This window comes from Purpureocillium takamizusanense, chromosome 4 (assembly GCF_022605165.1).
Source record: "Purpureocillium takamizusanense chromosome 4, complete sequence".
Taxonomy (NCBI): domain Eukaryota; kingdom Fungi; phylum Ascomycota; class Sordariomycetes; order Hypocreales; family Ophiocordycipitaceae; genus Purpureocillium; species Purpureocillium takamizusanense.
The window spans coordinates 1,418,386-1,441,563 of record NC_063071.1 but is presented as its reverse complement, the minus strand read 5'-3'; the positions used below and the strand labels follow the sequence as shown (position 1 = coordinate 1,441,563).

Here is a 23,178-nt window from a genome sequence, read left to right as displayed (position 1 = left end):
CTACATAACCAACTTAGTAGTAGCCTCCTAGACAAAAACATTGACGGCTTCACGGAAGGCTGAAACTACGGCGCGGCGGGGGTGTTGAGACAAGACGATAAGATCGACGTTGTCCATTCTTGCCCCAAGACATGTTCCCACAAGTCTGCCACTGACACGAAAACACTGAGAACTAACAACCTGGCGTTGGAATTCTGTGATCGACACTAGGGAGAGCCTATGCCCTCTCTCGTGGCGACACTCGTGAGAGCCTCAAGCGGCACACGTCATAAAAGACCAGCGACGGGATGTCTGCTGCTCCAAGCAACCAGCAACCAACCTCTATCCCCCTTTCACCCTTCCATACCTCGGACTGGCAAGCGACTCGTCCGTTCACGGAAACAAGGAACAGCCACAGGCGTTTCACCGTCACAAACCATCAACTCGGCTTCTTGTTATGTAGAGATTTTCTCCATTCATTCCGCACATGATCCCATCGCGGTCATCTCGCCGCCGATCCCACGACGCTGACTTATCACTACGTACAGCTGTTGATGCGCCCTGCGATGGCGTGCCCATCATGCCACTTTTGTGATCCCCAGCTCTGCATGTCCTCAGGTCATCGAGATCGCTGTGCGCAGTGTTGGTTGCTCAACATGACGGTGCCGCGAAGGGTCATTTCTGGGGCTTGTCGTCAGGTCCCACGACAGCGAGTCGTCACGTCGCGTCATTGTCCACGTGGATACGCTTAGCCTCTCTTTGCCCCTGCTGCCCACCTTCTGGTCCGCGCTTCTTCTCCTTTTCGCGTGACCCATCTTTGGCAGCTCGCCTTGCCTCCCGCTCGCGGCGCTCGTTCTCCTTGCGCAGAGCCTTGGACTCGAATTCATGCCAGTCCCCGTCGATGCTCGCGAGCCTGTTTCGTAAGCGTTAGCGCCACCGATCGCCAAAGAACCAGCGAATCATACTCACTCGACTGCTTGCCGCGGCAGCGGTTCCTCCGTTGTGAAGTAGCCATGTTGCAGAGCCTCTGCGGCAGTAGGGCGTTTCGCAGGATCATAGTGGAACATCGACGAGAGCAGGTCAAAGGCCGCCGGCGTCAGCTTGTCGCGGTAGTTGTCGGCAAAAACATTCTTCCGCTTCGCTGTTGGTCGTAACAACTCGAACCATGCCATATCAACCAGGCCAGGCCACTCCTGACGGTTCGGCGTCCCAAGGATGCTGTATATCTTGTCCAATTGGCTGAGTTCTGTGCCGTCACCAGCAAAGATGGCACGCCGCGTAAAGATCTCTACCATCACGCACGCCGCGCTCCAGACGTCGACCGCTGCCGTGTACTGCGTCTCCCCCAACAGAAGCTCCGGTGATCGATACCAGATCGTGATTACTCGATTTGTGTAGTCCAGCTGGTGGCGTTTCGCGTAGAAACGAGCGAGCCCGAAGTCAGCGAGCTTCAGTACACCTTCGTTGCTGACGAGGATGTTGGCGGCCTTAATGTCTCGGTGGAGCACGCCCCTCGTGTGCAGGTAGTCCAGCCCCTCAAACAACTGCATCGCGAGGTGCTTTCTCTGCGCGGGGTCCAGCTTAAACGTCGGGTGGTTGAGCAGACCCGTCAGATCGTGCGAGAGGTATTCAAACACCATGAAGCAGTCATTCTTCTCCACCATGACCTCCTGAAGGTTGACGATATTGGTGTGTCGCAGGGACTGAAGCAGCTTGATCTCTCGAACTGCTGTCACGGGGAAGCCGTCTCTCTCACCCTCCATTCGAATTCGCTTGAGGGCCACAAGGCCCTTGGTGTAAACATTGAGGCCCTTGAACACTTTTCCGTACGTGCCTGAGCCGACCACAGACTCGTTGCCAGGTTTCCGGTAGAAAACCGACTCAGACGCGGCCAAGTCCGCTTCGAGGTTGGGTCGAGGCTTGACGGTGCGTACAATCTTCTTGACTTTGCGCATTCGCGGAGCTGATCTCGGGCCATTTGGCACATCGCGCATGTCGCGCAGGTCCGGTCGGGCCCGGGCCGATGCTGGTTCGGTCGGCGCGCCGCGTGGGGGCTCACGAAAACGACCACGATCCTTCTCCCGGGTGTGGTCCCGCTCTCGCTCCCGGTCCCGGTCCCGGTCCCGCGCTCGGTCACGCTCTCGTTCCCATTCCCGTTCCCGGTCTCGGTCTCGGTCGCGGTCGCGGTCACGACCACGGTCGTCACGGCTATCTCCCCTTGATCCCGACTCCGCTTCAGCCTTCTGCGGAACCGCATTGAACTTCTGCGATATCTCGGGTTTCGGTGCCATGGGTGTCGGTTTCGAGGACGGCTTGAAGGAGAAACTGAATTTTCCCGCCAGCCCTCCGGATCGCGGCGATGCAGAGCTGGGACCCGTCTGTCTTGGCGGTGGCACAGACGCGTCATTCTCTTTCTTGGAGCCCTCAGTAGCCCTGGGGGGCTCATCGTTCTGGGGTCGGGCGTTTGCCGTTGCGGCGTTTTGACTGCTCCCAAGGTGTGTTTCAGAGTTGATGCTTGGCCGTCGACTGCCGCCGTCGTTTGGCCCGCGACCCGGCTGCTCCGCGTCCCACTGTGAGTTTTGGGACCCAGAACTCCGAAATCCCCCACGGCTAGATGCGAAGGAGCCTCCCCTAAAAGAACCGCCGCGATGACCGCCGCGGTAACCCACTCCTTGGGCATACGACTGCATCGGACCTGTGGGTGCTGAATTTGATGGTGACTGTTGGCGATGGGGGTGATGATTATCGGATGAGCCTTTTGGAATAACTTGATTTGCATGCCCATGAGGCGCTTGGGGCGGGTAGTGACTGCAAAGATCAGCATAATTCTGAGGGGTCGCGGGGCATGTGCCAGAGATCAGCTCGGCGCATCACATACTGTGGAGGAGAGTGTTGGCCAGCGCGAACTCCTCGGTGGGGGCCGTAGGGGGACATGGTCGGAGAGTTTTGGTATGAGTGGCGAGGAGACTGTGAATGCCGCGGAGGGTCGCCATAGTGGCCCTTCTGTGCGTATGCTGGGTGACCCCCGCGATAACTGCTGCGCGATGCCATCTCTTCCTCGACTTCCGATCGGGATGAATGAGGTCGCTCGGCCGAGACTTGTCGATGCCTCCGCTCGGGAGGTGGCCTTGGTGAGCGAGGGTGACCGTGCCTTGAAGAAGGCCGGCGTCCGCGGTCTTCGGAGGAATCCCTGCCACCCCTTGGTCGTCCAGGCTGTGAGGGAGCGTCAGAGCGAACAGCCGTGGTCCGCGAGCGAGAGGAGTCTCGACGACGATCCGATTTTGGCGTTGGGCTCCGCGAGTGATGCGTCCGTGGAGGAGGTGGCGGGGGTGGGTCGTCCCTCAGACGCCGCGATTCTCGAGATTCTCGAGATGCCGCGCTGCGCGATATCAAATCGTGGCGAGAGGGCGACTTGGACCTAGATCGTCGACGGGAACGCGACTGCGTATCGTGCGATCGCGAGGGGGGTCTCAGAGAGTGACCGTGATGACGGTGAGACGACTCGTGTCGGTCGTGAGGTGAATGTCGTCGCCGCTTCCTTGAATCAGACTCTCTCGAGCGGTCTCGGTCGCGTCGAGACGGACTGTAGTCCTTTCTTGACCTCTTTCGATGATGATGGCTGGGCGATCGGCTGCTATCTCTGTGCCTTTTGGTGCCGGGAGAGCCGCGTTCTCGGCTGCGGCTCCGTCGAGACGACTGATCGTCGTGCTCGACGTGACGCGCCTTGCTCACCCGATAGCGCGGAATCAGATCCTCCACCTCGGACACTCGACGTGCAGACTCGGAAGGGCGGTGCCTGGTTCGTTCACGACTGCGATCTCGCGAGCGACGTCTGTCGTGCGTGGAGTGCTCGCCCCTCGAGTGACGACGGTGGCTCCTGGCATCAGGGCTGCGACGGGACTCCCTGGACGGCGACCCTGGTCGGTCCGAGGGCTTTGCTCCTCTGCCAGAGCGCGCCCGGTGTCCGTGATGGTCGGTTCTCTCGGCGTCTGTCATGGCAGCATGTCGACGGCGACGTGGAGACTTTGGCAGATGGCTCACGGCAGTGGCTCCAGGATCCCCCGAGTAGAGTTTTAGTGCCGTTTGGGTAAATGGCCGCACCTTAGCCGAAGTGGCAGGGGAAGGGGGGGGGGACCGCCGGGGGCGTCGGCCCGCTCTGGAGCACCACCCGCCAGCGCCCGCCAGCACCCGCCGACACCTGGGCTGCAAACCCACCACCACCTGCACCGTCCACTGCCCACGTCGGCCCTAAAAAACGCGAAGGGCCCGCTGCCCGCCGAAGGCGTCCCAGGCCAACCGCGGGCCAGATAAAAAGAAACACCGTCAAAGGCGACGCTGTGCTGACGATGCCTATTGGCTGTCAGCTCCAATCAACAAGTCCTGAACTGTTGTCGCCCGTGCCAGAAGCGATGCGGGGAGCGTCGGTGCTCGCGCCTGCAGCCCGTATCGCAATGCAGCACCCTCAGAGGCTGTGCTGGCTCTCCGTAGAGAGGGATAGCGCGTTTGGCGCCGGCTTCAAACGCGCCTCAGCCCCACGGACGACACTTTTGTCGTGTCTGCCATCAAGCCATCTCCAGGTCCATCCCACGTGCACTTGCACTCACACCGGTGTCTGCTCCGGCATCACGCAGATATTTGCCCTCCTGTTGCTGCGCTGCATCTTCTGTCGACCGTTGCAATCAAGGCCACCAGGGCCCAAGCTCCGTGTTCCATCATCCAACCCAGCGCTTGCGCGCGCTTCCGCCAAATGTCCCACCCCACATTCGATGAGCATGAAAGCACTACAGACGGATCCTCTCGGATCTATTACGAAAGTTCCTCCGTGATTTAGCCCCTGCCGAGACCGGGCAGAGGCCAGACCAGAAACAGATTGCAGGTGTGCTGTTGTAAACACCATAAAAGCATCAACGGCCAGAAAACGGTGATCTGTTGCCAGCACACGTCGGGGTAACATTTCGAGTAGAGATCCTCATGTGTTGCAACAGCGACGTAGGCAGGTGGCCGCAGCGGTGGGAGGTCTTGTTTTGCCACTTGCGGACCTTTGCATGGCCTGTCCCGTTCTGTTGAACGGTCCTTGAACAAGACGGGTCGCGAAAGACGTGGTGTGCTGGGCGGATGGGCTGCTGAAGTGGTCTCGGATGCCATGTACCAGACTCGCCGGGCGAGGGACATCATAGCATCGAGAAGTGACACGCTGAATCCAGTAGAGCGAGCGGCTTGGCCTCGCTGGAATGGCCGTAATTATCGGGCTCGACAGCGAGCGTCGACACGTCATAACGAGATGTCAGTCCCCCCAAGGAGCAACATTCTGGCTGCCAGGTTCAGAGACCAGGCTCGTGTAGGAGTAGCAGCTCCGCATCGCAGGGTTGGGTTGACTCGGTATTGAATCCAGGCTGCACGCGCAAATTGCCGCAGAAGGCGACACGGTCGCTCGAAATTAGGCTCAGGGCCATAGGCGACACGAGTCGGGCCCTTCGATTGTCTCCGCCGAGGTCGACCGCAAAAGATGATGGCCTTGGATGCCAGGTCATAGAGCAGAGTAAGCGTGATAGAGACCCCAGCGAGGCGTCAGCCCACGCAGCGTCTGTCCGCAGTTCAGCCCTCTGCCATCGCAGCCCGGGACAGCGGCCGTCGCGTGCAGGCCACTGTTCGAACCGGAGCCATCGTTTAACGCTTAATCGTATACGGGCAAGAGTGCTCTGCTCTGCTCTGCTGTAGGGGCGGCGGTGGTGGACGTGCGGCCCTCTCAAGGGGGTGGCATGGCATTGCACAGTGGGTGACCGGAAAGTCGTGCGGACAAAGCAGAAGTGTGTTTGGTGGTCATGCGAATGCAAGTCACGTGACAAGAACTCACGTGGCCGGTTGCGTGGATAGGTACTGTACTTCGTACTTCGTGCAGCTTGTCGGAGCTGCTAGCGCCGTTGTCCCGACCTGCAGTGGGGGGCGCATGCCGGCCGCCAGGGAGCCCAACTCACTGGGCATGCAAATCTCCCGTGCCTCGGCACCTGCCGTTTTCGCAGGGCGGTGCTCAGTGGACGGACTGCGCACATGGTCCACTGAATCGAACGCTGAAGCCGGAGATCGGGCTTCTGTAAATGCCCCGATGTACGGGGCTGGCACCGTTTCTCGGTGCGTGGCCCAGGGTTGACATCGAAACTACGGCGATTCCGGCCGGGCCTTTCGTCTATTCTGGGTTTTAGACGCCGGAGCTCTTGCTCCCTTGTTGGTTTGCCCGTACTTCGTAATATCTTGCGGATTTGTCTGCCCCATGGTCGCCTGTCTCAGTTCTCCGCTGCCTTGTGCAACCCTCCTATCTCTCGACAAGGGCTTTTCTCTTCTTCACTTGGAGTTGGTTTTCCTGCGTTAGATCAAGAGCTAATTAGTGCTCTTCGTTTGTTTCTAGCGGTACTCGCACATCTTCTTCCGTTCCAAGGCGTCTCGTTTGTTGCCTTGGTCCACAAACACCGTTATAGACTCGTTAGTCGCTACCAACTCAGCACCAGCATCGTCACCAAAACTCCCGCCTTCAAAAATGGAGTGGCTTGGACGAGCCAAAATCAACTTCACTCACGCGCCATCGCCACGGCCCGTTCGCCAAAGGGATGGGACAGAGACAGACCTCCTCAAGATTTGCGAATCGACGACGCCGCCATGCCATCTCAACCCCCTACTCTTCAACGGCCACCTGCAGACCATGTGGACGGCGACCAAACCCCATGGTCCGCAGGTCTACTACCGCCGGAAAGTCTTCGAGGCCGACCACAAGACCTACAAGGGCACCTTTGCCGTCGACTTCGCCGTCGAGCCGTTCGAGGAGACGGACGACACGCTACCGCGGAGGACCGCCTACTTCACCGACCAGCAGTTCGAGAGCCTGCCATCGGATGACAGCAAGCCCATGCTCGTAATCCTGCATGGGCTTTCCGGCGGCTCTCACGAGGTCTACTTGCGGCATGTCATCGCTCCCCTGATAGGTCAAGGCGGTTGGGAGGTTTGCGTCGTCAACTCGCGCGGCTGCGCCCGAAGCAAGATTTCCAGCGGCGTGCTTTACAACGCCCGTGCTACCTGGGACGTGCGCCAGACGATAAACTGGCTACACGGCAAGTTTCCTAATCGCCCCTTATTTGGCATGGGTTTTTCCCTTGGTGCCAACATGCTCACCAATGTAAGTCCAAAACGGCGCGCTCTGATCCACTAGCTGGCCGGCTGCTTGCTTACACCTCTCTAGTACTGTGGCGAGGAGGGTGCCAACTGCCTGCTAAAGGCGGCAGTCGTTGTTTCAAACCCGTTCAACTTGGAAGTCTCCAGCAAGTTGCTGCAAAACAACTTCATCGGCAGGGAAATTTACCTTCGTGTCATGGGTGGTACGGAATCGACCTCTACTCGTGCAGGGGGGCTGCCTTTCATCTTGCTGACTCCGAACAGGCGCCATGAAGCAGCTCATTGCTACACACAAGGAATCGATTGAAGAATTTACCAACTTGAACCTGGCGGCTGTGGAGAAGGTCACCTATCTTCACGAATTTGATCGCGAAGTCCAGTACGCCGTCTCCACATGGTTCAGCACCGAGGGCGAAGTACACTAACAATGCTCCTAGATGCCCAACTTGGGGGTATCCCACCGAGTATGCTTACTATCGGGACGCTTCCTCAACAGACGCAGTCCTTGGTATCCGCATCCCGTTCATCGCAATCAACGCCACCGACGATCCGGTACGTAATGAACGGCCCAGGGGTCTACGACGGCGCTGACACTGGTTAGATTGCGGTCAACGAAGCACTTCCGTATGAAGAGTTCCGTCAGAACCCCAGCACCATCCTCATTACAACCTCGCTAGGCGGCCATCTCTGCTGGTTCGAGAACGGCGGCACCAGGTGGCATCCTCGCCCTGTATGTACCACTCAGGACACCAAGAGAAGAAGAGTGATGGCTAACAGGTTTGATTGTAGATTGGCAACTTCCTTAACCACATGGCATTCAACGTAGATTTTGACAGCATCAAGCCTCTCCAGGACCCACGAACAACGGACAAGACATCTCGGGGTGCCGACTATGACCCGATGCGCCGCAAGTTGGCCATCGTGGAGGGTTAGACCAGATACCATGAGGCGGTGGCGCACAACCGCAGACTTGTTAGTAGAATGGACATGGTACAGCAAGTCCACTGAGGACGAGCTGCTAAAGAGCCGGTACATAGCGCCACATCCATAATTCATGCCCAAATGTGCGTGCGTCATGGAGACTCTGACTTGTTCTGAAGATTTCTACAGCTGGTCTCGTAGATTTGATCCCTCAAGGACAACCCTCCACCCATGGTATGCTTTTTAACTCCGAGCGCCATACTATGCCGAACCAAACGCCAGTCAATGTCCTCACAAATGGCCCCCTGTCTCAAGCGAAGGCGACCTTCTTCTTGGGCTTGGAAGCCTTGGAGCCCGCAGACGTCAGGCTCTTGATGGAGTCGTCGCCATCCTCGTTGGCCGTCTTGCGCTTCCGCTTCTTGCGCAACGACTGCTTCGCGTCCTCGAGCTTCGACTGCTTCTCGGAATCTTTCTTCTCGGCTTCGACCTTGCGCGCCTCGCGAATTTCCTCCATCTGCCGTGCCTTGATCATCTTGGACTCGATCTGCCCGTCCTTTTCGGCCTGTACCATGGCAAGAATCGTGCTCATGCTCTCCTACAGGTTTAGAGTCAGCATGATGTTGCGCCATCCGGGTCCCCCGGCGAGATCATGGATGAAAAATTGTGTGAAAGGGGACGTGCGTACCGTGTCGTCGACAAAGACCTTGCCCTTCTTCTTGCCCTTGGGCTTGACGACGCCGACGGGGGTCACCATGTTGAGCTTGGGGATACCGAGCTCGGCCTCGGTGTACGTCTTCTTCTTGGGCTTCTTGTGCAGTAGGGCGCGATTCTTTTCCTTTAGTTGTTGCGCCTGGGGCGGGCCGCTCTTGGGCTTGTTGGATCTGGACTTGGAGACGCCGTCGGTGGCGGACCGCTTCGCGCCGCCTTTGCCGCCGGCACCCGCCTTGGCGGCGGAGTGCTTGTTCTTGACTGTCCGTGTTCTTGAGGGCGCCATTGCGAGCGAGTGGAGATGCGACAACGGGCAGGTGGGAATGTCGTCGTCGTGGTCAGTCGTTGGCGGCGCTCGAGACTCGACAGTGGTGGACGGACGCTGGGAAATTTTTTTGGACTGATAAGGCGGGCGAGTTGCGATAAGGCGGGAGCCGTTCGATGGGGTGGGGCATGCGCTGGAGGTGCTGGAACCTCGACCCTCGATCACCGCCGCCAGTGATGCATGTGTTCAATTCCTGCGCCCAACGTCACGGGCGCATTGCTTACCATGTTGCTCTAAGCCTTTATTCTTGGACCTCAGGTCTAGCCCTCGGAGGCGGCACCGTTACAGTCGGTATCCGCGTGTTATGAAGCAGGCCGGACGGAGCGGATACATCGGTCGCCTGGAGACAATAGTCGAAGAGCGACATGCTTCAGCACATCCTTGGACACACCACTAATCTACATCTAAGGTACAAAACACCTATAGCTGCCGAGCAAACCGTCGACGGTTCCTTTCGGCCGGAACGGAGCAGAGCAGCCTATAGAGCCTTGCGGCATGATCATCTCGCTAAGCAGCCACGCTGCCATCACGCTCGCGTGCAAAGTCCCTTGCAGCGCGACCAGCCAATCATCTCCACCATCAGGTAGGAGCGGCCTCACATACCGGGTCTCACGGCGTGTTGGCTGTGCGACTGGGCACGTACGTAATGATCTCCTTTGCTGGCAACCCCGGATTGCGGGGGAGACGTGCCGTGGCCGCCGGCTCAGCGAAAGGCACCGTGGCATGGACCGCGGGTAGGCCAGGTAGGAGGGCCGGCTTGACAAGGGAAGGGCCCGAGATTGGTGGCCGGCAACGTCTCCGAGAGCTCCTGTCCGCCAGAGCCTAGAAACGCCGTTACCCCAACGGAGCATGGCGGCGTGGCGCACCCCCAGATGGAGGCATCACCCATCCATCCGTCCTGAACTGTTCAGGACTCAGGAAGCACCGCCAGCCTGCTCGCGCCTTGCCTCGAGCAGCCGGCCTGCAAACACCCAAAAGGTTGGGCGGGCAATGTTCCACCCACCCACCCAGCATGATGCCCGCTGTTTGGTCGCAGGCGTTTGTCGTGGCTGGTTCTGGCCAAGCGGGCTTGGCCCAGTGCCATTGCGCGACACGATTGGGGGCCGAACCGAACTGCTCACGCAGGCAAAGGTAGCTTGCGAGTTCCCAAGACTCCTCAGGCAATGCATTGAGCGGGCAGAGGGCGTGTCGCTTGATTGTAGCAGCTGCGAGAGCGGCTGGTGCACGCGTGATACACCAAGGGTTTTGTCGGGTCGCGCACTCCAACGATGGCGACAACCAACGTTCCATCATGGGTCGCCGCGGGACCTGACAGGCACTCGCCTGGACGTTACGTCAAGCAAGCGAACGGATGTGGGGCTACTAAGGTACCTACCTCTAGTACCTGTAGTTCCAGTGGCCGCAGTGAGGTGGCCTCCAGTGGAAGCCCCCGTGCCCCATCACACCTATTCGCAGTGCACAGAATCATGCCCAGCGTTGCTGGTGCCCGCCCGCCCTCTGCGCCCATGCGCCGGCTGCACGTCTGAGGGATGAGCCATCCATCCATCCACCCGGTCAGGTCAGGTCATGCCTGCCCAGGCCACCACCGCCCGCACCCCCGACGCCACGAGCCCCCCGCACCGCGACCCGACCTCCCTCCGTGCTCGCCCTGGTGCATCGGTCGCCCGGCGCCCACCAGTGGGCATGCAGACGGTGTAGGTACCGGCCACAAGGGCAGGGGGTCAGCAGGTAAGGTATGGCAGGTACCATCGCTAGCAACATGCCGCCAAAGGTACCCGCCGCCCACGCCTGAGATTTTTCCACCCACCCACCCGGCCCTTTGGAAGCCCCCCCGAAAGGTCGCCTGTCCACCTGCTCCATCCAAATACGGCGCCTCACAACTTCGCGCAGAATTTCTTCTCAACCTCCTCGAACTCCCCATCGATTCACAAACAACCACATTCTGCGTTCCGCTCCCTCGCCAGCACACACCAACCGCTCCTAGCTGCTACTACTACCCTTATCTCTATCGCCAGTTTAGCTCGCGCCCAAGTGTCCCTTCTCCAACGCCTCCGATCCTGCGCCGCCGCCCGCCCTCGCCTCCCGCTCTTCCGACTGCCTAAACCACAGCTTCACGCCCCTGTGCGCATCCTCTATCGAACCCCTCGCGACATTCAGATATCCGACCGCCGTCTCTCCGTCTCGCTCTACCGCGCCGTCCACGACCCGTTCCCAGTCGTTTCCTTCTTCCTGGCCCTCGCGAAACCCCATTCGAGGTGCCCCGTTGCCCGACGTCAAGCCCGTTCGTTAGAGAAGAGGCGATCGCAAGCCAGTCTTAATGGATAATAATCTATGGACCCGTCGCACAAAGTAACCACTCCCCATCCCACCCATACCTGCTCTGCTATGCTCTGCGCAGTGGCTAACGCTTTTGAACCCTGCAGCTCCGGCAAGCTTTCCCTCTCGACCTCATCGAATGGGCCCAACGGCTCCTCCATCGGTGATTCGTCCCGTGCCGCCCCCTTCTCCCGCCGCCATGGCGGTGACACGTCGTCGCACGGCGGCAAAGCCAGCCCCTTCAATACGCCGGGCGCGGGTTTGACATCTCCCACAGGGGGCGCCTCGAGCGCCTTTGGCCTTGGCTCTGGCGCATTCGCGTCGTTTGGGTCTGCCAAAACGCCCAAGACGGCCGGCAATCCCTTCGACAGCGCTATGGGCTCGGCCGTTGCCAAGTCCGGCGCCATCAAGGACGGTCCAAGACCAGTCGGCAGGGCGCCCAGCATGGCCGCCATCTCCGAGACCAAGGCGTCTGCCCCTTTGAGAGCCGCCGAGGTGCACCCGCTGAAAGACGCGTGGTCCTTTTGGTACCGTCCTCCGATCTCCAAGGCGCACGGCTTCATCGAGTACGAGAACACGCTCCACGGGATCGCCACCGTCAAGACTGCGGAGGAGTTTTGGGAGATTTACAGGCACCTTAAGCGGCCCTCCACTCTGCCCGTGGTGTCCGACTACCACCTGTTCAAGAAGGACATACGGCCCGTCTGGGAGGATGAGGTCAATCGCAAGGGAGGCAAGTGGGTCGTGCGCATGAAGAAGGGCGTGGCAGACCGCTACTGGGAGGATTTGCTTCTAGCCCTCGTTGGCGATCAGTTTGGCGACGCGTCCGAGGATGTCTGCGGCGCCGTCCTGAGCATGCGGAATGGTGAGGACATCCTCAGCATCTGGACCCGCACGGACGGCGGCCGCGTCCTCAAGATTCGGTAAGATTCTTCTCATGGCCAGCCTAGCGTGCACCCCATTCTGACTTGACGAAGCGAAATCATGAAGCACGTGCTCAATTTTCCTCAAAATACCCGAGTCGAGTTCAAGAGCCATGACTCCAGTATTCAACAGCGAAGCGCCATCGACGAGCAACGCCGCGAGAAGGCCAGTCAGACTCAGTCCGAGAAACGCCAATCGTCTGGCGGCCAGAGGATGCCTCAGGACTAGGAACAAGGAGGATTGTGGCAAGCTTTCTTAAAGGGCTCGACTCGCGCTAAGAAACCCAGGGCCTCTTGAAGCAAAAACCTTTTGTTGTACACTATATAGGCAGGAGCAGTTGGGTCGACTGTGGCGGGAGAACGGTCCGCCATGAATGGGCCAGATCTGCTGTTGTTGATTTGGTTGTCCCTTGCTCTGAACCCCTTCGACCTGTTTGCTTGGATGGGCACCAAGGGGGAAGTCAAGGTTCTTCGGCTGCGAGGGGAACGTTGAAGTGATTTCCTCGCGCCACCCTACCTGGAAACGGAGGGTAGCCCGAGCAGCGAGTGGGATGTAACGTGCAAATGTATGTACCATAGCTTATGAGTTTGGTTTGGCCTCTGGGGCGCGCAGCGGGGCGGACGATGTGGGAAGAGGGAAGCGCTTTGCTGTTGCGTACTGGAGTAGCGAATCCAAGAGGCTTTACCGGCTCGGAAGCACGGATGCGGTGGTCGCGTGCCCATCATGATGTAGGATTGAAGTCGACCATCATGTCTGCATTAACGTATATTTTTCCCGGGACACGTTATGGTACAACAGGTTCGCCTTGCGGGGTGGGGGCGGGCGCCGGCTTTGGCTCTATCCAGAGAGGCTCCCAACCCCCTTTCCCCCCATTCCCTTTTTCCAATTAGGACGGTCTATGACCTGTCCTTGCCTTTGCCCTTGGGCTCTCTCCTCCGCTCCCAGATCTGCAGATATGTCTCGCCTAGATACAGCAGCTCGCTCTGGACCTTGTCCACGTAAAGGTCCTGGCAGACGACCCACTGGCCCGTGGCCTTGTCCTTGACCTGGACCTTCCACGTCTTGCGCTCCTCGCCCGTGTCGGCCACGTCCTCCTTGCTGCGGACGGCCTCGTGGACGACGTTGGCCACGAGGTCGTACCAGATGGGCTCGCTGGGGGGCCACTCGGCGGGGTTGGGCTCGACATAGGGGGACATATCGAGGTTGCGGGCGTCGAAAGTGACGATGGTGGGGTTGCGCTCCGAGACGAACTTGTTCTGCGAGAAGCGCTTGACGTGGAGCATCAGGTAGGGGGGCAGGGGGTGGAGGAGGCGGTAGCGCTTGCGCTGGGCGTGGTGCTCCTGCGCGCGCTGGCCGTCGTACTTGGCCAGGACCGTAGTCAGCGGCACTTGGGGGATGATGTTCTTCTCGAGCTCGTCCTGGAAGAGGGGCGCCGAGGGGAGGTCCAGCGTGAGGAGGAGGAAGCGCACCACGTCCACCTTGACGTCGGCAGCCTCCTCGAAGCGCAGCTTGTCGCCGGCGTCGGCGCGCGCCGTGATGGCCTGGGACTCGACCTTCATCTTGCCCTGGAAGGTGCGCTGGACCATGGAGCTGCCAGGCTTGGTCTTGGAGCCGCCGAGGCCGAGGTGGAGGTTGTTGAGGAACCACGAGAGGAAGTCGACGGGGTCGGACTGGGCGGTGAGGGTGAAGCGCTTGTTGGAGCGCAGGGAGATTTCCTGGAGGAGCTCGTGCGGGGAGACGTGGGCCTTGAAGGCGCGCGGGTTCCAGATCTTGCGGAACAGAATGCTGCAGCGGCGGACGAGCTCCGTCTTGGAGGAAAAGTCCTCGAGCAGGAGGTAGTTGCGCAGGGGCGCGACGTGCGCCAGCGCCTGGACCACGACATTGAGGTAGTCGTTGTCCTTGATGTTGTTCATGCCGACGAAACCCGGCGTGTACTGCTTGCCCGCGAGGGTCCAGCTCTTGCGGTCGACGCGGTCCAGGTCCATGACCTCGCGGCGCGTGTACCGCGGGTCCGACACGTACTTGATGTCGTCGAGGGCCTTGCCCTTGACCTCGTAGCCCTCGGGCAGCACGTATACGCGCTGCGTCTCGAGGTTGATGTAGACGTGGTGGTCCTCGTCGAGGGCGTGGAAGTAGGCGTGCGACTTGGGCCCGCGGCCCTGGAAGTACTTGCCGCACACGAGGCATGCGTAGACGTTGATGTTGGACAGCGACACGGAGCAAAGCTTCTCAAAGTCAAAGTCGAGCACGTTGCGGTCGATGGTGTCGAGGTAGAGGTCGTCGTAGCCCTCGGTCGGCGCGTCCTGCCGTATCGGCGCCCGCAGCGGGTGTTCTGTGTCGTTGACCTGGCCGGCGCTGCCGTCGTCGTCGTCGTTGCTATCGTCATTATCATCGTCGTCATCGCCGTCTATCCGTCCGTTTTGCGACTTGGGCTGCTGCTGCTGCTGCCCAAGCGGCGATTCGAGCTCGCCGGTTCGCGACTTCTTCGAGGCGGGAGACGCGACGCCCGCGAGCTCGTCCAGGGCCTCTGACGCCTGTCGCTTGGCCATGACGACTGCGTGGCGCCTCGTGGTCAGGAATCGCGCAGAGGTCGGGTGTTGCTGGACGATGGGCGGGGAAGGTGGGAGGGAGAAACTTTTGGCGACGAGGTTGGTATTCCGAGCGTGCTTGCGGTATGCTTGCGGCAAGGCTGAAAAGATAAGAGGTCACTGTGGGGCGCGTCGCTCGTCCGCCTCAGCTCTTGCCCATCAACCTCATCATGCAAGTTGGAGAGGATCCCGGCCCCATGATGTGAACGGGGAAATGAACTGCAATCGACCGCCCATTATCATTCAAGCAATTGGCCAGTGCATTGTTTCATACATCCCATCCATCATATGATTGATTTTGCGCGCTGCATACTTCATTGAACCAGCGCTGCGTCGACCTCGCGTTCCGCGCCAGCTCAAGCCCTACCCTGAATCTGGCAGCAAACCCGCCGATGTGAACAGGCCCTGTCAAGATGTCGACCAAACGCCAATTACCATGCTATGTGTCTCTATGTGGGATCCAAAAACGACTTCCTGCCATCTGTGCACCTCCATGCCCTACATGATATCCCGGTGCCCCCGTGCTTACGCGACCAGAACTTCATCAGCATCGTCCATCTCTTCCATGGCGACATCAACAGCCTCAAGCGGCGCAAAGCTGTCCATCTCCTGTAGGGTATATTCCACCAAATAGCTCTCGTCAACCAACTCCTCCATGCGCTTGTAATGTCGTTCCGTATAGACTTTCAAGCCGTGGAGAACATCCTTGAGGCTCTGTTGCCCACGCGCACCCTTGATAGACAGGTTGGAGAATTTAGACGCCGGGTAGCTTTGGACCAGAGTCCACAAGATTCTTTGCGCAATAGGCGCCGTTCGTGCATTAGTGTTCCAGTCCCGCAGTCTCAAAAGCAACAAAAATATCTGCTCGTCAGAGAGGCTTCCGAGAACGTCATCGACGGCCCTGAGTCCGCACAGGCTGCCCTTCTCGGGCGAGTTGCTCGTAACAACCGAAGTGAACAGGCTGAGAAGGCGGCCGGGATGGTTGAGCTGAAGTGCCAAAGTGATGGCCTCTCGATAGGAGCCTGCAAAGATATGGTTTTGCAGTTCTTGCTCCTGCTCAATCATCTTCAGCGTAGCTTGTGAAGCAGCGGCTTGCGTCTCGGCCGTCGTGTCCTTCCAGAAGGTCACAGTTGAGTCGCCACTGCCGGAAGCGATGGCATTGGTGTCAGGATGGACGGCCAGGGCCCACACTCGATCTTCGTGGTTGTCGAGCGTGCACTCTGCCTCTCCTGTGTTCGCGTTCCAGACTTTGACTAATCCATCACCGCCGGCGCTGGCAAACAGAACCGGCCTCTTGGACTGCTCCTTCGATGCCGGCGTATTCAGCCAAACCACCTTCAGAACACTGTTCGTATGACCCTCATAAGTACGAATGCATGTGTAATCGGCCAGACTCCACAGCTTAATGCTCTTATCGCCGCTGCCCGTGAGCATGACCCCCTTACCGGTAACCGGGCCATCATCGCCTTGTATCGGGGGCAGCTGCGCTGGGGAGAACTGAACGGTCCAGACACCACGCTTGTGGCCCCGCAGGATGCCTTGAACCTCACCCTCGGCCACGGACCAGATCTTGACCGTCTTGTCCTGTGACGCACTCGCAAAGAGCTGGCCGGAATGGTGTACGTTGATGGCGTTGATATCCTTCTCGTGGGCCTTTCGCGTGAATGCTGCGCGCGATCCCACCTTCTGGCCCGGCTGTTGTTGTTTTCGAGGGATTTCCCACTTCTTGATGGTCTGATCCTGGGAGCCCGTGAGGAGGAAAGGGGGTGGGTGACTCAAGGGGTCGGTTCGAGCAGCGGATCCTTCCGCAGGCACTGTACGTGAGAGGGCAACCGCTCCAAGTGACTCGGCGTGACCGGAAAACGTGGCCCAGCATACGAACGAGTTGGTGGCCGGGTCGACACGCCACAGGCGTGCGGTGTTATCTTTGGCACCAGTAGCGATCCAGTGGCCGGACCAGTCAACATCCAACGAAATGATGATGTCTTCATGGCCGCGAAGCAAAGCCACATCCTGTCCAAAATACGGGGTCTTGCTCTCGACCCAAGTTCCCTGCTTTTCAACCTCCTCTGCATCGGAGACAGATATCAAGCGGATGTCCTCAGAGTTCGTGGCGAGCGCAAGCATGGACCTGTCCGGAAGCAGATACCCCAAATCGATGATCTCGTCATGGGTTCCGGATATCCGGCGGAACGGCTCAGGGCCAGAAAGGTCCGCGGATTTGGCTTTCGTTGGCAACTCATAGAGAGCCAAAGTGCGGTCGACCTGGACGCATAAGATAAATGGCAGTGACGGCCGATAAATCCCAGAGACCATAGCCTCTTCCTCACTCTTGGCAGCCTGCTTCGGTGTGAGCTCGGCGCCGGTGTCCGTGTCCCAAATTCGAAGGCATCCATTGGAGCCGGCAGAAAAAGTCAGGCGACCCTCATCGACGAAGCCAACCGTCTCGACAAGTTCCAAACAAGGGACGACCTTTCGAATCTTCCAAGATTTGGCATCCCACCAGATGATGGTCTTATCCCTGCTCCCGCTGACAATCGCGTCCTGCTCGGGCGAATAGTCGAGCCGCTGGACGTCCGAAACGTGCGAGTCCAAATTGGCGATGCAGCCCCGCTTGTTCAGATCCCAGACACGGACCTTGCCATCCTGGCTGCCGGAAACGAGTCTGAAGTGCGTGGTACTAGCCGCCTCAGTTTCGTCGTCAGCTTCGCGCGCCCGGCCGCCCTTTTTGCTTTTCCGAGAAACTGTAGTGTCGTTGGCACGCGACGCAACTTCAAAGAAATGTAGTGCCGATACCAGTACGGAAGGTCCACGGAATGTGTGAGTGACGTAGCCGCCAGCGATGTCCCACACTTTGATGGCGCCGTCCGTGCCTCCTGTCGCGAGGAGGGTGCTCGTACGATCGACAGCCAGCACCACAACTGGAGTCGAATGGGGCTTTAACGTTCGGATGAGCGATGCTTCAATAGAGCTTTCGTCGGACGAGCGCTTGAGTGCGAATATCCTCATGGACAAGGATCGAGAGCACATAATCAGGTGAGAGCCCGATGGAGTCACTAAGAAACGGTCAGCGTGCGCCACTTCGGCCACTTAGTAAAGTAACCCACGGGTCAGAGTTGAGATAAGCTCTCCATCCTGTAGATAGTTAGTACACGGATTTCTGTAACGAGAGAGGTTGCGTCTTACGCCTTCAATTTGGGCGAGATGTCTTCCATTGGCGGGGTTGGTCAAGATGGCATCCTCGCCAAAGGTCGTGGCCAGAATTTGTGCGCCATTGTCGATTGACACGGAGCCGCCGGTGAAAATCGGTCGTATCACACGGTCGACGTTGAAGGTCGTCTTCAAGGGCTGCTTCGTCGCCATTGCCAACCAAAGCTGCACACTGGCTGTTCAGGCGTGCAAAGAATCTGTCTGGCAATGGATGTGAGAGCTTGACGGGAATTTTTTTGGTTTGCGATAAGATAACGGGTAACTTAGCATTTGCGACTCCGACATGATGAGTCAGCGTCATGCCGGGCTGAAACTTGGGGGTGATGAGGATCCACCGCCATGCTTCTTTTACCCTGGCGCCTCCAAGCCAGCTCCACCCAACTCACTTCATCGAAGCCACCTCTTGTTGTTGATAAGTCCATCCCCAGCCGCTTGGGCAAGCATTTCCAGACATGACTTAACGTTGTAAACTGCACTTGATAATAAGCATGGGTATGCTAGGGCCTCTCACGGCGCAGGCCTTGGTGCGTTCCCAAATCTCCCCCGAGGCGGTGCAAGGCTTACATACCTCCTCAGGGCCGTTCGCCCTACGATGAGGTGGTCCCCGGAGACGGTGAGGAAGACCCCCGCCATCCAGCGCAGCAGTATGACTATCGAGGTCGCCCCATAAACCCGGAGACCAGACGCATGAACCGCGACATTGTACGGTCGCACAACGAGGTCATGCTCGTTATTGGCGTTGCCGAGCCCGAGAACCCCTTCTCCGCGCCCGAAGCCGAGTCGCAGCGACGCCACGGAGATTACGAGGAAAACGTTGGCCTTGCGCTTGTCAGACCGGCTATTCGCTGTGTCGAGTCATCGGGGGTTTTTGGACTTGATGGTCTCCGCCAACGAATACTAGTATGTGCGATCCAGCAATTTCTGTGAGCCTCACACCCTGACATGCATCAAGATCTATAGGCGCTACTCCCATATACCTTTTTGGCAACTCTACAAGGAGGCTAAAGAAGACTTCTCGGTCCCGCGAGACTTGCTTGCTGGAGCACCTACCAGCTTGCTCACAACTTTCGTTGAACGACAAGTGAGCCGACTTTGGCTTAACGACCCCAACAGACGGCTTGCCCGGCATTGGTAAGCGTGGACTCCGTACCTGCGGGCCGTGCCCATGGCTGACACTCAGCAGGGTACATGAGATTTGGTCATACTTCCGTGTCCATTTGGAGCTCTATGTCGCCCTACAGCAACTTGGCTTGACTAAGAGTTTGACCTTGTTGCCAAACCCCAAGTTCTTTGTCCCGTTCACGGAAGAGTCGCCCATGCCAGCACCACCGCCACCAGATGATTTCTCCTTACCATCGATACTGCGTTGGACGGGGAGTGTTTTCGTTTCCACTACCCCGTTCATAGTCTGGGTCATGGCACGGCGCATGTTGCGCGATTGGAAGCCCCAGATCTGGGGCCAAATCTATACTCGGCTACCTAGTACTGCGCTTGAGAGTAAGAAGCACCGGCTCATGCAGTCGCAAACATTGCCATCACCACCACCCCCGCCACCCCCTCCTTCCTCAACGGCACCTCAGCAGATGAACGAACCGGATGATGGCTGGACTGTTGTCCAAGACTCTCAAAGAGAGGATTCGCCTCCACCGGATCAGCTTCCGTCGAGCCACCCGGGCCCTGTGGAAGCGGTCAGGCGACCTAGCGTCTTCTCCTCTCGGGGTGACGACTACGGTAGCGACGAGGAGGACAACGAGGGAGTTAGTGCAACCCTCATTAGCTTCGACGTCGAAGCCACGGAGTCAACGGACGCGCCGCCCGGCCTTTGGTCTGCTGAGTTGCGACCAAGCGTAGCGTCAGATGCGAGAGCAAACGCAAGCCAGCCTGTGACCTACCTTGATACCATGCTTACGAGGCTCCCCGCGGTCGTCGGCGCCCACATGCTCACGGAAGCCCTCTGCCGGATACTCATGGTGCCGTACGAGGGGACGGCGCTGCGACTGGTGGCGCGAACTTGGAGGCTGAGGCAGGGCCTGCCCTTCAACGACATGTACGGAGCGAACATGCTGAGCGGCATGACGTGGGTGTCTGCCATCAATTTCTTTGGCAGCGAGCTCCTGCACTTTGCGCTTTGCGGCGAGCTGTGGGCCGTCTTCACCATCTTGTCCCAGCGATATCACATGACGGAGGAGGAATGGAAAGAAGATGAAGCCAAGACCGACGACCCCTGAGCCGGGGATTTGTAGAGGTCACAGCGGATTATGATTCACTCATGAGCACAATAGGCAAAGATACCCAAATACAGTATATCGATTGCTTGCCGTTGTACGTTGGTGCAAACATTTACCAGTAGAGAACCATGCCCTTACGCCTGCACCATCCTGACAAAAGCAGGGTCCCTGTTAAATAGCCACACGGCTTCTCGTCATCTGACCTGCAATCGTTGCATCATTAAGCTCCATTCCGGTACACCTGTGCGCCCGAGTTCCTGAACATGATGGTATCTCTCCGCTGCAGGATCATCAACGCCCTGTTGAGCCCCTGCTCGCTGTAGCCCTTGCCCTCGACCATCTCCCGCCGCAGCGTCGCCAGGCTGGTGCTCCAGCCTATCGGAAGACGGCGCTTCAGCTCAACTTCGAGCCGGTTGACCTCCTCGTTGAGCTCGCGGCTGCCCTGGTTGCTGCCCTGATTTACAGCGTCCATGGTGGAGCAGAGGAATAGCCGAATGGCCTCGTCGACGTGCTCCTCCGTAGCGATGGGAGAGAGGGTGAGCTTGGCGAGGGATTCAGTGATGCGGACGATAGCTTCCAGTTGACGGACTGTGATGGGGATCGAGGACCGCGTGTTGGCCTCCATTTCGGCGGCATGGACTTGTCGTCGGATGGCGACAAAGTGTGACGAGAGCTTCGTCGCAGCTTCTTCACTGAGACGAGGGGCGCATCGGCTATTGTCCGTTAGCATCAGAGAATTCGAAGTGCTGTCGGGGAGAGACAAACGTCTTGCAATATGTGAGATATCTCCGCATTTTGTCGACGGGAATTTCGGACTCGGCAATCTCCTCAGCTCCACGGCCATCCATGTGGATACCCATGACGTGCTTGGCTATCCTCTCATCCTTCTCCCGGGTATGCTCATCCTTGACGATAAAGATCATGTCGAAACGGGACAAGATGGTAGTCTGGAAGTCAATGTTCTCTCCCGGTGTCTTCATGTCGTCGTAACGGCCGAAAATGGGGTTGGCCGCGGCGAGAACAGACGTCCTGGCGTTGAGAATTGTAGTGATGCCTGCCTTGGCGATGGAAATTGTCTGCTGCTCCATGGCCTCGTGAATGGCCACGCGATCTTCGTCCCTCATCTTGTCAAACTCGTCGATACATACAACACCACCGTCAGCAAGCACCATGGCGCCACCTTCCAAGTAAAACTCCCTTGTGGACTGATCTCTTTGCACGGATGCCGTCAAACCCGCTGCCGAAGAGCCCTTGCCAGATGTGTAGATGGAGATGGGTGCTGCTTTCTCTACAAACTTCAGTAGCTGAGATTTTGCAGTACCGGGGTCGCCGAGAAGCAGCACGTTGATATCGCCTCTCAGCCTCATGCCGTCTGGGAGAATTTTCTTCGATCCTCCCAACAAAAGGCAAAGAATTGCCTTCTTGATATCGCGGTTACCATAAATGGACGGCGCAATGCAATCGGCCATGATGTTGTACAGGTCTGGTCTCCGGCTCATCTCGAGGAACTCCTGCTCCTCTTCCTCAGTGTATGAGGCTGCGCCCTTGGCCGTCTTGTCCATGTCGGTCTGGATCCCGACCGCCCTCAAGTACGGCGTTCGAATGGCCACCGCGCCGCCCGTATTGGAGTTCTTCGAGGCCTTATTCTGATAGATTGAGAAAATTCCCATGACTGTGCATCTTGAGCCTGGGACGACGCGGTTCGTCAAGTACCGATCGGCAGAGATGAGAACATGGCGAGGCAGCTCTCCAACTGGGACTTGATCCGGCGCCTCCTGCAGCTTGATAATCTGCTGGTCGACAAATCTTGACTTTTCGTGCATGACAAAGTACGGGTCCAAGGGGCACTTGGGGGTATGATCGTTAGGGACGCGCTTGCGCTCGCACTGCCGCGGGAGGCTGACGCCCGTGAAACCGCCCAAAACAGGGATCGTGGTCTGGTGCTGGCAATTTCGGCATTGGATGTGAAGCTCCGTTGCCTTGGAGGACATGACAGAAGCACCGATGACAATTCCAGGAACGCGAACTAGCCTGGCAATCGTCATGGAGTCAAGATTGCGGATGGAGACATCGTCGGCGTCCGAGTGGAGGAGCAGCTGGTGGTCGGGCAGGTCGACCTTGGCCTCGTGCGGGAAAACGATTCGGTGGGTACATTTCTTCAAGGCGGATTCGAACTGAGCAGAAGATGTCAGTGCTGAGAGTTTCTAGGTGCAGGATACTCGACTCACGAGGGGAATGATCTCTGCGGGCTCCGAGGCAAGCTTATGGGCGAGCTCCTCGTTGAAGTTGATGAGATCGTTGATGTCGACATCGCAGTAGTACTTCTTCAGCAGCGCGTTCTCTCGCAATTGATCTCTGTTGATTCCATCAGTGCGAGTTCCCTGGCAAGATGCTTCCCTGAGTTCGCATCCTTACCGGTAGACAAAGTTGTTGTCGAGCCGAAAGTCAAGGATGAAAGTCTCGAGCTGCGTGCGGAGCTGCAGGCGTGTGTCGCCATTATCGCCGAAACTTGGCTCGTAGACGTGCGTCGAATACACGGATTGACGATCCATTGCAACTCGATATCTCTGTGTGCAGCGTGGATGCGCAAAGAGACCGTGAGAGTGGCAAATGTGATGGGATGGACAGTCTGACAGGGCGGGAATGGAGGGGCGAGTCGAGGGCAAAACGACAATTTACGCGTGAGACGCGTTTGGGACAGGGGTGGACGCGACACGCGCCTAAAGTGGTTGCAGCTCTTAGCTCCAGCCGGGCCCAGCTCCAGCTCCAGTGGGAACCCCGTGCGGTGCGGCCCAGTGCAGTGCGCGGCTGAGCCATC

General features: G+C 58.4%; 8 protein-coding genes across 10 annotated transcripts; 3 read left to right on the top strand and 5 right to left on the bottom strand.

Annotated features, from left to right (window-relative positions):
• Window positions 1–409: 409 nt before the first annotated feature.
• LSK1 ([Pyruvate dehydrogenase (acetyl-transferring)] kinase) lies at window positions 410–5,746 on the bottom strand. Its single transcript, XM_047986361.1, has 3 exons — window positions 2,858–5,746; window positions 949–2,787; window positions 410–892 (listed from the first exon to the last, which is right to left on the bottom strand). The coding sequence occupies exons 1-3, from the start codon at window positions 3,973–3,975 to the stop codon at window positions 697–699; spliced, it is 3,153 nt and encodes a 1,050-aa protein (XP_047842342.1). The 5' UTR covers window positions 3,976–5,746; the 3' UTR covers window positions 410–696.
• Window positions 5,747–6,081: 335 nt separating this feature from the next.
• On the top strand, window positions 6,082–8,323 carry JDV02_005100 (uncharacterized protein). The gene is made up of 6 exons (XM_047986360.1): window positions 6,082–7,144; window positions 7,208–7,343; window positions 7,405–7,519; window positions 7,578–7,692; window positions 7,742–7,870; window positions 7,930–8,323. The coding sequence occupies exons 1-6, from the start codon at window positions 6,512–6,514 to the stop codon at window positions 8,071–8,073; spliced, it is 1,272 nt and encodes a 423-aa protein (XP_047842341.1). The 5' UTR covers window positions 6,082–6,511; the 3' UTR covers window positions 8,074–8,323.
• On the bottom strand, window positions 8,211–9,148 carry LOC1 (60S ribosomal subunit assembly/export protein). The gene is made up of 2 exons (XM_047986359.1): window positions 8,747–9,148; window positions 8,211–8,656 (listed from the first exon to the last, which is right to left on the bottom strand). The coding sequence occupies exons 1-2, from the start codon at window positions 9,053–9,055 to the stop codon at window positions 8,372–8,374; spliced, it is 594 nt and encodes a 197-aa protein (XP_047842340.1). The 5' UTR covers window positions 9,056–9,148; the 3' UTR covers window positions 8,211–8,371.
• A 1,822-nt stretch (window positions 9,149–10,970) lies between these two features.
• JDV02_005098 (uncharacterized protein) lies at window positions 10,971–13,218 on the top strand. The gene is made up of 3 exons (XM_047986358.1): window positions 10,971–11,443; window positions 11,518–12,333; window positions 12,388–13,218. Exons 1-3 carry the CDS (start codon window positions 11,412–11,414, stop codon window positions 12,560–12,562), a joined length of 1,023 nt encoding a protein of 340 aa, XP_047842339.1. The 5' UTR covers window positions 10,971–11,411; the 3' UTR covers window positions 12,563–13,218.
• On the bottom strand, window positions 13,034–14,974 carry ubp10 (Ubiquitin carboxyl-terminal hydrolase 10). Its single transcript, XM_047986357.1, has one exon. It carries the CDS (start codon window positions 14,881–14,883, stop codon window positions 13,231–13,233), a length of 1,653 nt encoding a protein of 550 aa, XP_047842338.1. The 5' UTR covers window positions 14,884–14,974; the 3' UTR covers window positions 13,034–13,230.
• Window positions 14,975–15,197: 223 nt separating this feature from the next.
• utp13 (U3 small nucleolar RNA-associated protein 13) lies at window positions 15,198–18,334 on the bottom strand. 2 transcript variants are annotated; one of them, XM_047986355.1, is made up of 3 exons: window positions 18,109–18,334; window positions 18,030–18,057; window positions 15,198–17,978 (listed from the first exon to the last, which is right to left on the bottom strand). In XM_047986355.1, exons 1-3 carry the CDS (start codon window positions 18,283–18,285, stop codon window positions 15,448–15,450), a joined length of 2,736 nt encoding a protein of 911 aa, XP_047842336.1. In that variant the 5' UTR covers window positions 18,286–18,334; the 3' UTR covers window positions 15,198–15,447. The 2 variants fall into 2 exon arrangements, with proteins under 2 accessions (XP_047842336.1, XP_047842337.1); XM_047986356.1 differs by having other exon boundaries at window positions 15,198–18,057.
• Window positions 18,335–18,466: 132 nt separating this feature from the next.
• Window positions 18,467–20,452, top strand: JDV02_005095 (uncharacterized protein). Of its 2 annotated transcripts, XM_047986353.1 has the most exons (4): window positions 18,467–18,656; window positions 18,709–19,032; window positions 19,085–19,263; window positions 19,316–20,452. In XM_047986353.1, exons 1-4 carry the CDS (start codon window positions 18,621–18,623, stop codon window positions 20,358–20,360), a joined length of 1,584 nt encoding a protein of 527 aa, XP_047842334.1. In that variant the 5' UTR covers window positions 18,467–18,620; the 3' UTR covers window positions 20,361–20,452. The 2 variants fall into 2 exon arrangements, with proteins under 2 accessions (XP_047842334.1, XP_047842335.1); XM_047986354.1 differs by having other exon boundaries at window positions 18,467–19,032.
• MCM5 (DNA helicase) lies at window positions 20,383–22,977 on the bottom strand. The gene is made up of 4 exons (XM_047986352.1): window positions 22,776–22,977; window positions 22,589–22,715; window positions 21,126–22,534; window positions 20,383–21,073 (listed from the first exon to the last, which is right to left on the bottom strand). The coding sequence occupies exons 1-4, from the start codon at window positions 22,910–22,912 to the stop codon at window positions 20,581–20,583; spliced, it is 2,166 nt and encodes a 721-aa protein (XP_047842333.1). The 5' UTR covers window positions 22,913–22,977; the 3' UTR covers window positions 20,383–20,580.
• Between the last annotated feature and the right edge of the window lie 201 nt (window positions 22,978–23,178).

Bases quoted from the DNA above. Each gene is read 5' to 3' on its own strand.
- LSK1 (XM_047986361.1), bottom strand. From the start codon at position 3,975: ATGACAGACGCCGAGAGAACCGACCATCACGGACACCGGGCGCGCTCT. The intron at 2,788-2,857 runs GTATGTGATGCG...TGATCTTTGCAG, and splicing joins GGCCAACACTCTCCTCCACA to TCACTACCCGCCCCAAGCGC. The intron at 893-948 runs GTGAGTATGATT...CTTACGAAACAG, and splicing joins CTGCCGCGGCAAGCAGTCGA to GCTCGCGAGCATCGACGGGG.
- JDV02_005100 (XM_047986360.1), top strand. From the start codon at position 6,512: ATGGAGTGGCTTGGACGAGCCAAAATCAACTTCACTCACGCGCCATCG. The intron at 7,145-7,207 runs GTAAGTCCAAAA...ACACCTCTCTAG, and splicing joins GTGCCAACATGCTCACCAAT to TACTGTGGCGAGGAGGGTGC. The intron at 7,871-7,929 runs GTATGTACCACT...GTTTGATTGTAG, and splicing joins CCAGGTGGCATCCTCGCCCT to ATTGGCAACTTCCTTAACCA.
- LOC1 (XM_047986359.1), bottom strand. From the start codon at position 9,055: ATGGCGCCCTCAAGAACACGGACAGTCAAGAACAAGCACTCCGCCGCC. The intron at 8,657-8,746 runs GTACGCACGTCC...CTAAACCTGTAG, and splicing joins AGGTCTTTGTCGACGACACG to GAGAGCATGAGCACGATTCT.
- JDV02_005098 (XM_047986358.1), top strand. From the start codon at position 11,412: ATGGATAATAATCTATGGACCCGTCGCACAAA. The intron at 11,444-11,517 runs GTAACCACTCCC...TGAACCCTGCAG, and splicing joins CTATGGACCCGTCGCACAAA to CTCCGGCAAGCTTTCCCTCT. The intron at 12,334-12,387 runs GTAAGATTCTTC...GACTTGACGAAG, and splicing joins GGCCGCGTCCTCAAGATTCG to CGAAATCATGAAGCACGTGC.
- ubp10 (XM_047986357.1), bottom strand. From the start codon at position 14,883: ATGGCCAAGCGACAGGCGTCAGAGGCCCTGGACGAGCTCGCGGGCGTC.
- utp13 (XM_047986355.1), bottom strand. From the start codon at position 18,285: ATGGCGACGAAGCAGCCCTTGAAGACGACCTTCAACGTCGACCGTGTG. The intron at 18,058-18,108 runs GTAAGACGCAAC...AACTATCTACAG, and splicing joins ATCTCGCCCAAATTGAAGGC to GATGGAGAGCTTATCTCAAC. The intron at 17,979-18,029 runs GTGGGTTACTTT...ACCGTTTCTTAG, and splicing joins GCTTATCTCAACTCTGACCC to TGACTCCATCGGGCTCTCAC.
- JDV02_005095 (XM_047986353.1), top strand. From the start codon at position 18,621: ATGGGTATGCTAGGGCCTCTCACGGCGCAGGCCTTG. The intron at 19,033-19,084 runs GTATGTGCGATC...ACATGCATCAAG, and splicing joins GTCTCCGCCAACGAATACTA to ATCTATAGGCGCTACTCCCA. The intron at 19,264-19,315 runs GTAAGCGTGGAC...GACACTCAGCAG, and splicing joins AGACGGCTTGCCCGGCATTG to GGTACATGAGATTTGGTCAT.
- MCM5 (XM_047986352.1), bottom strand. From the start codon at position 22,912: ATGGATCGTCAATCCGTGTATTCGACGCACGTCTACGAGCCAAGTTTC. The intron at 22,716-22,775 runs GTAAGGATGCGA...TGGAATCAACAG, and splicing joins GACAACAACTTTGTCTACCG to AGATCAATTGCGAGAGAACG. The intron at 22,535-22,588 runs GTGAGTCGAGTA...TCTTCTGCTCAG, and splicing joins CCGCAGAGATCATTCCCCTC to TTCGAATCCGCCTTGAAGAA.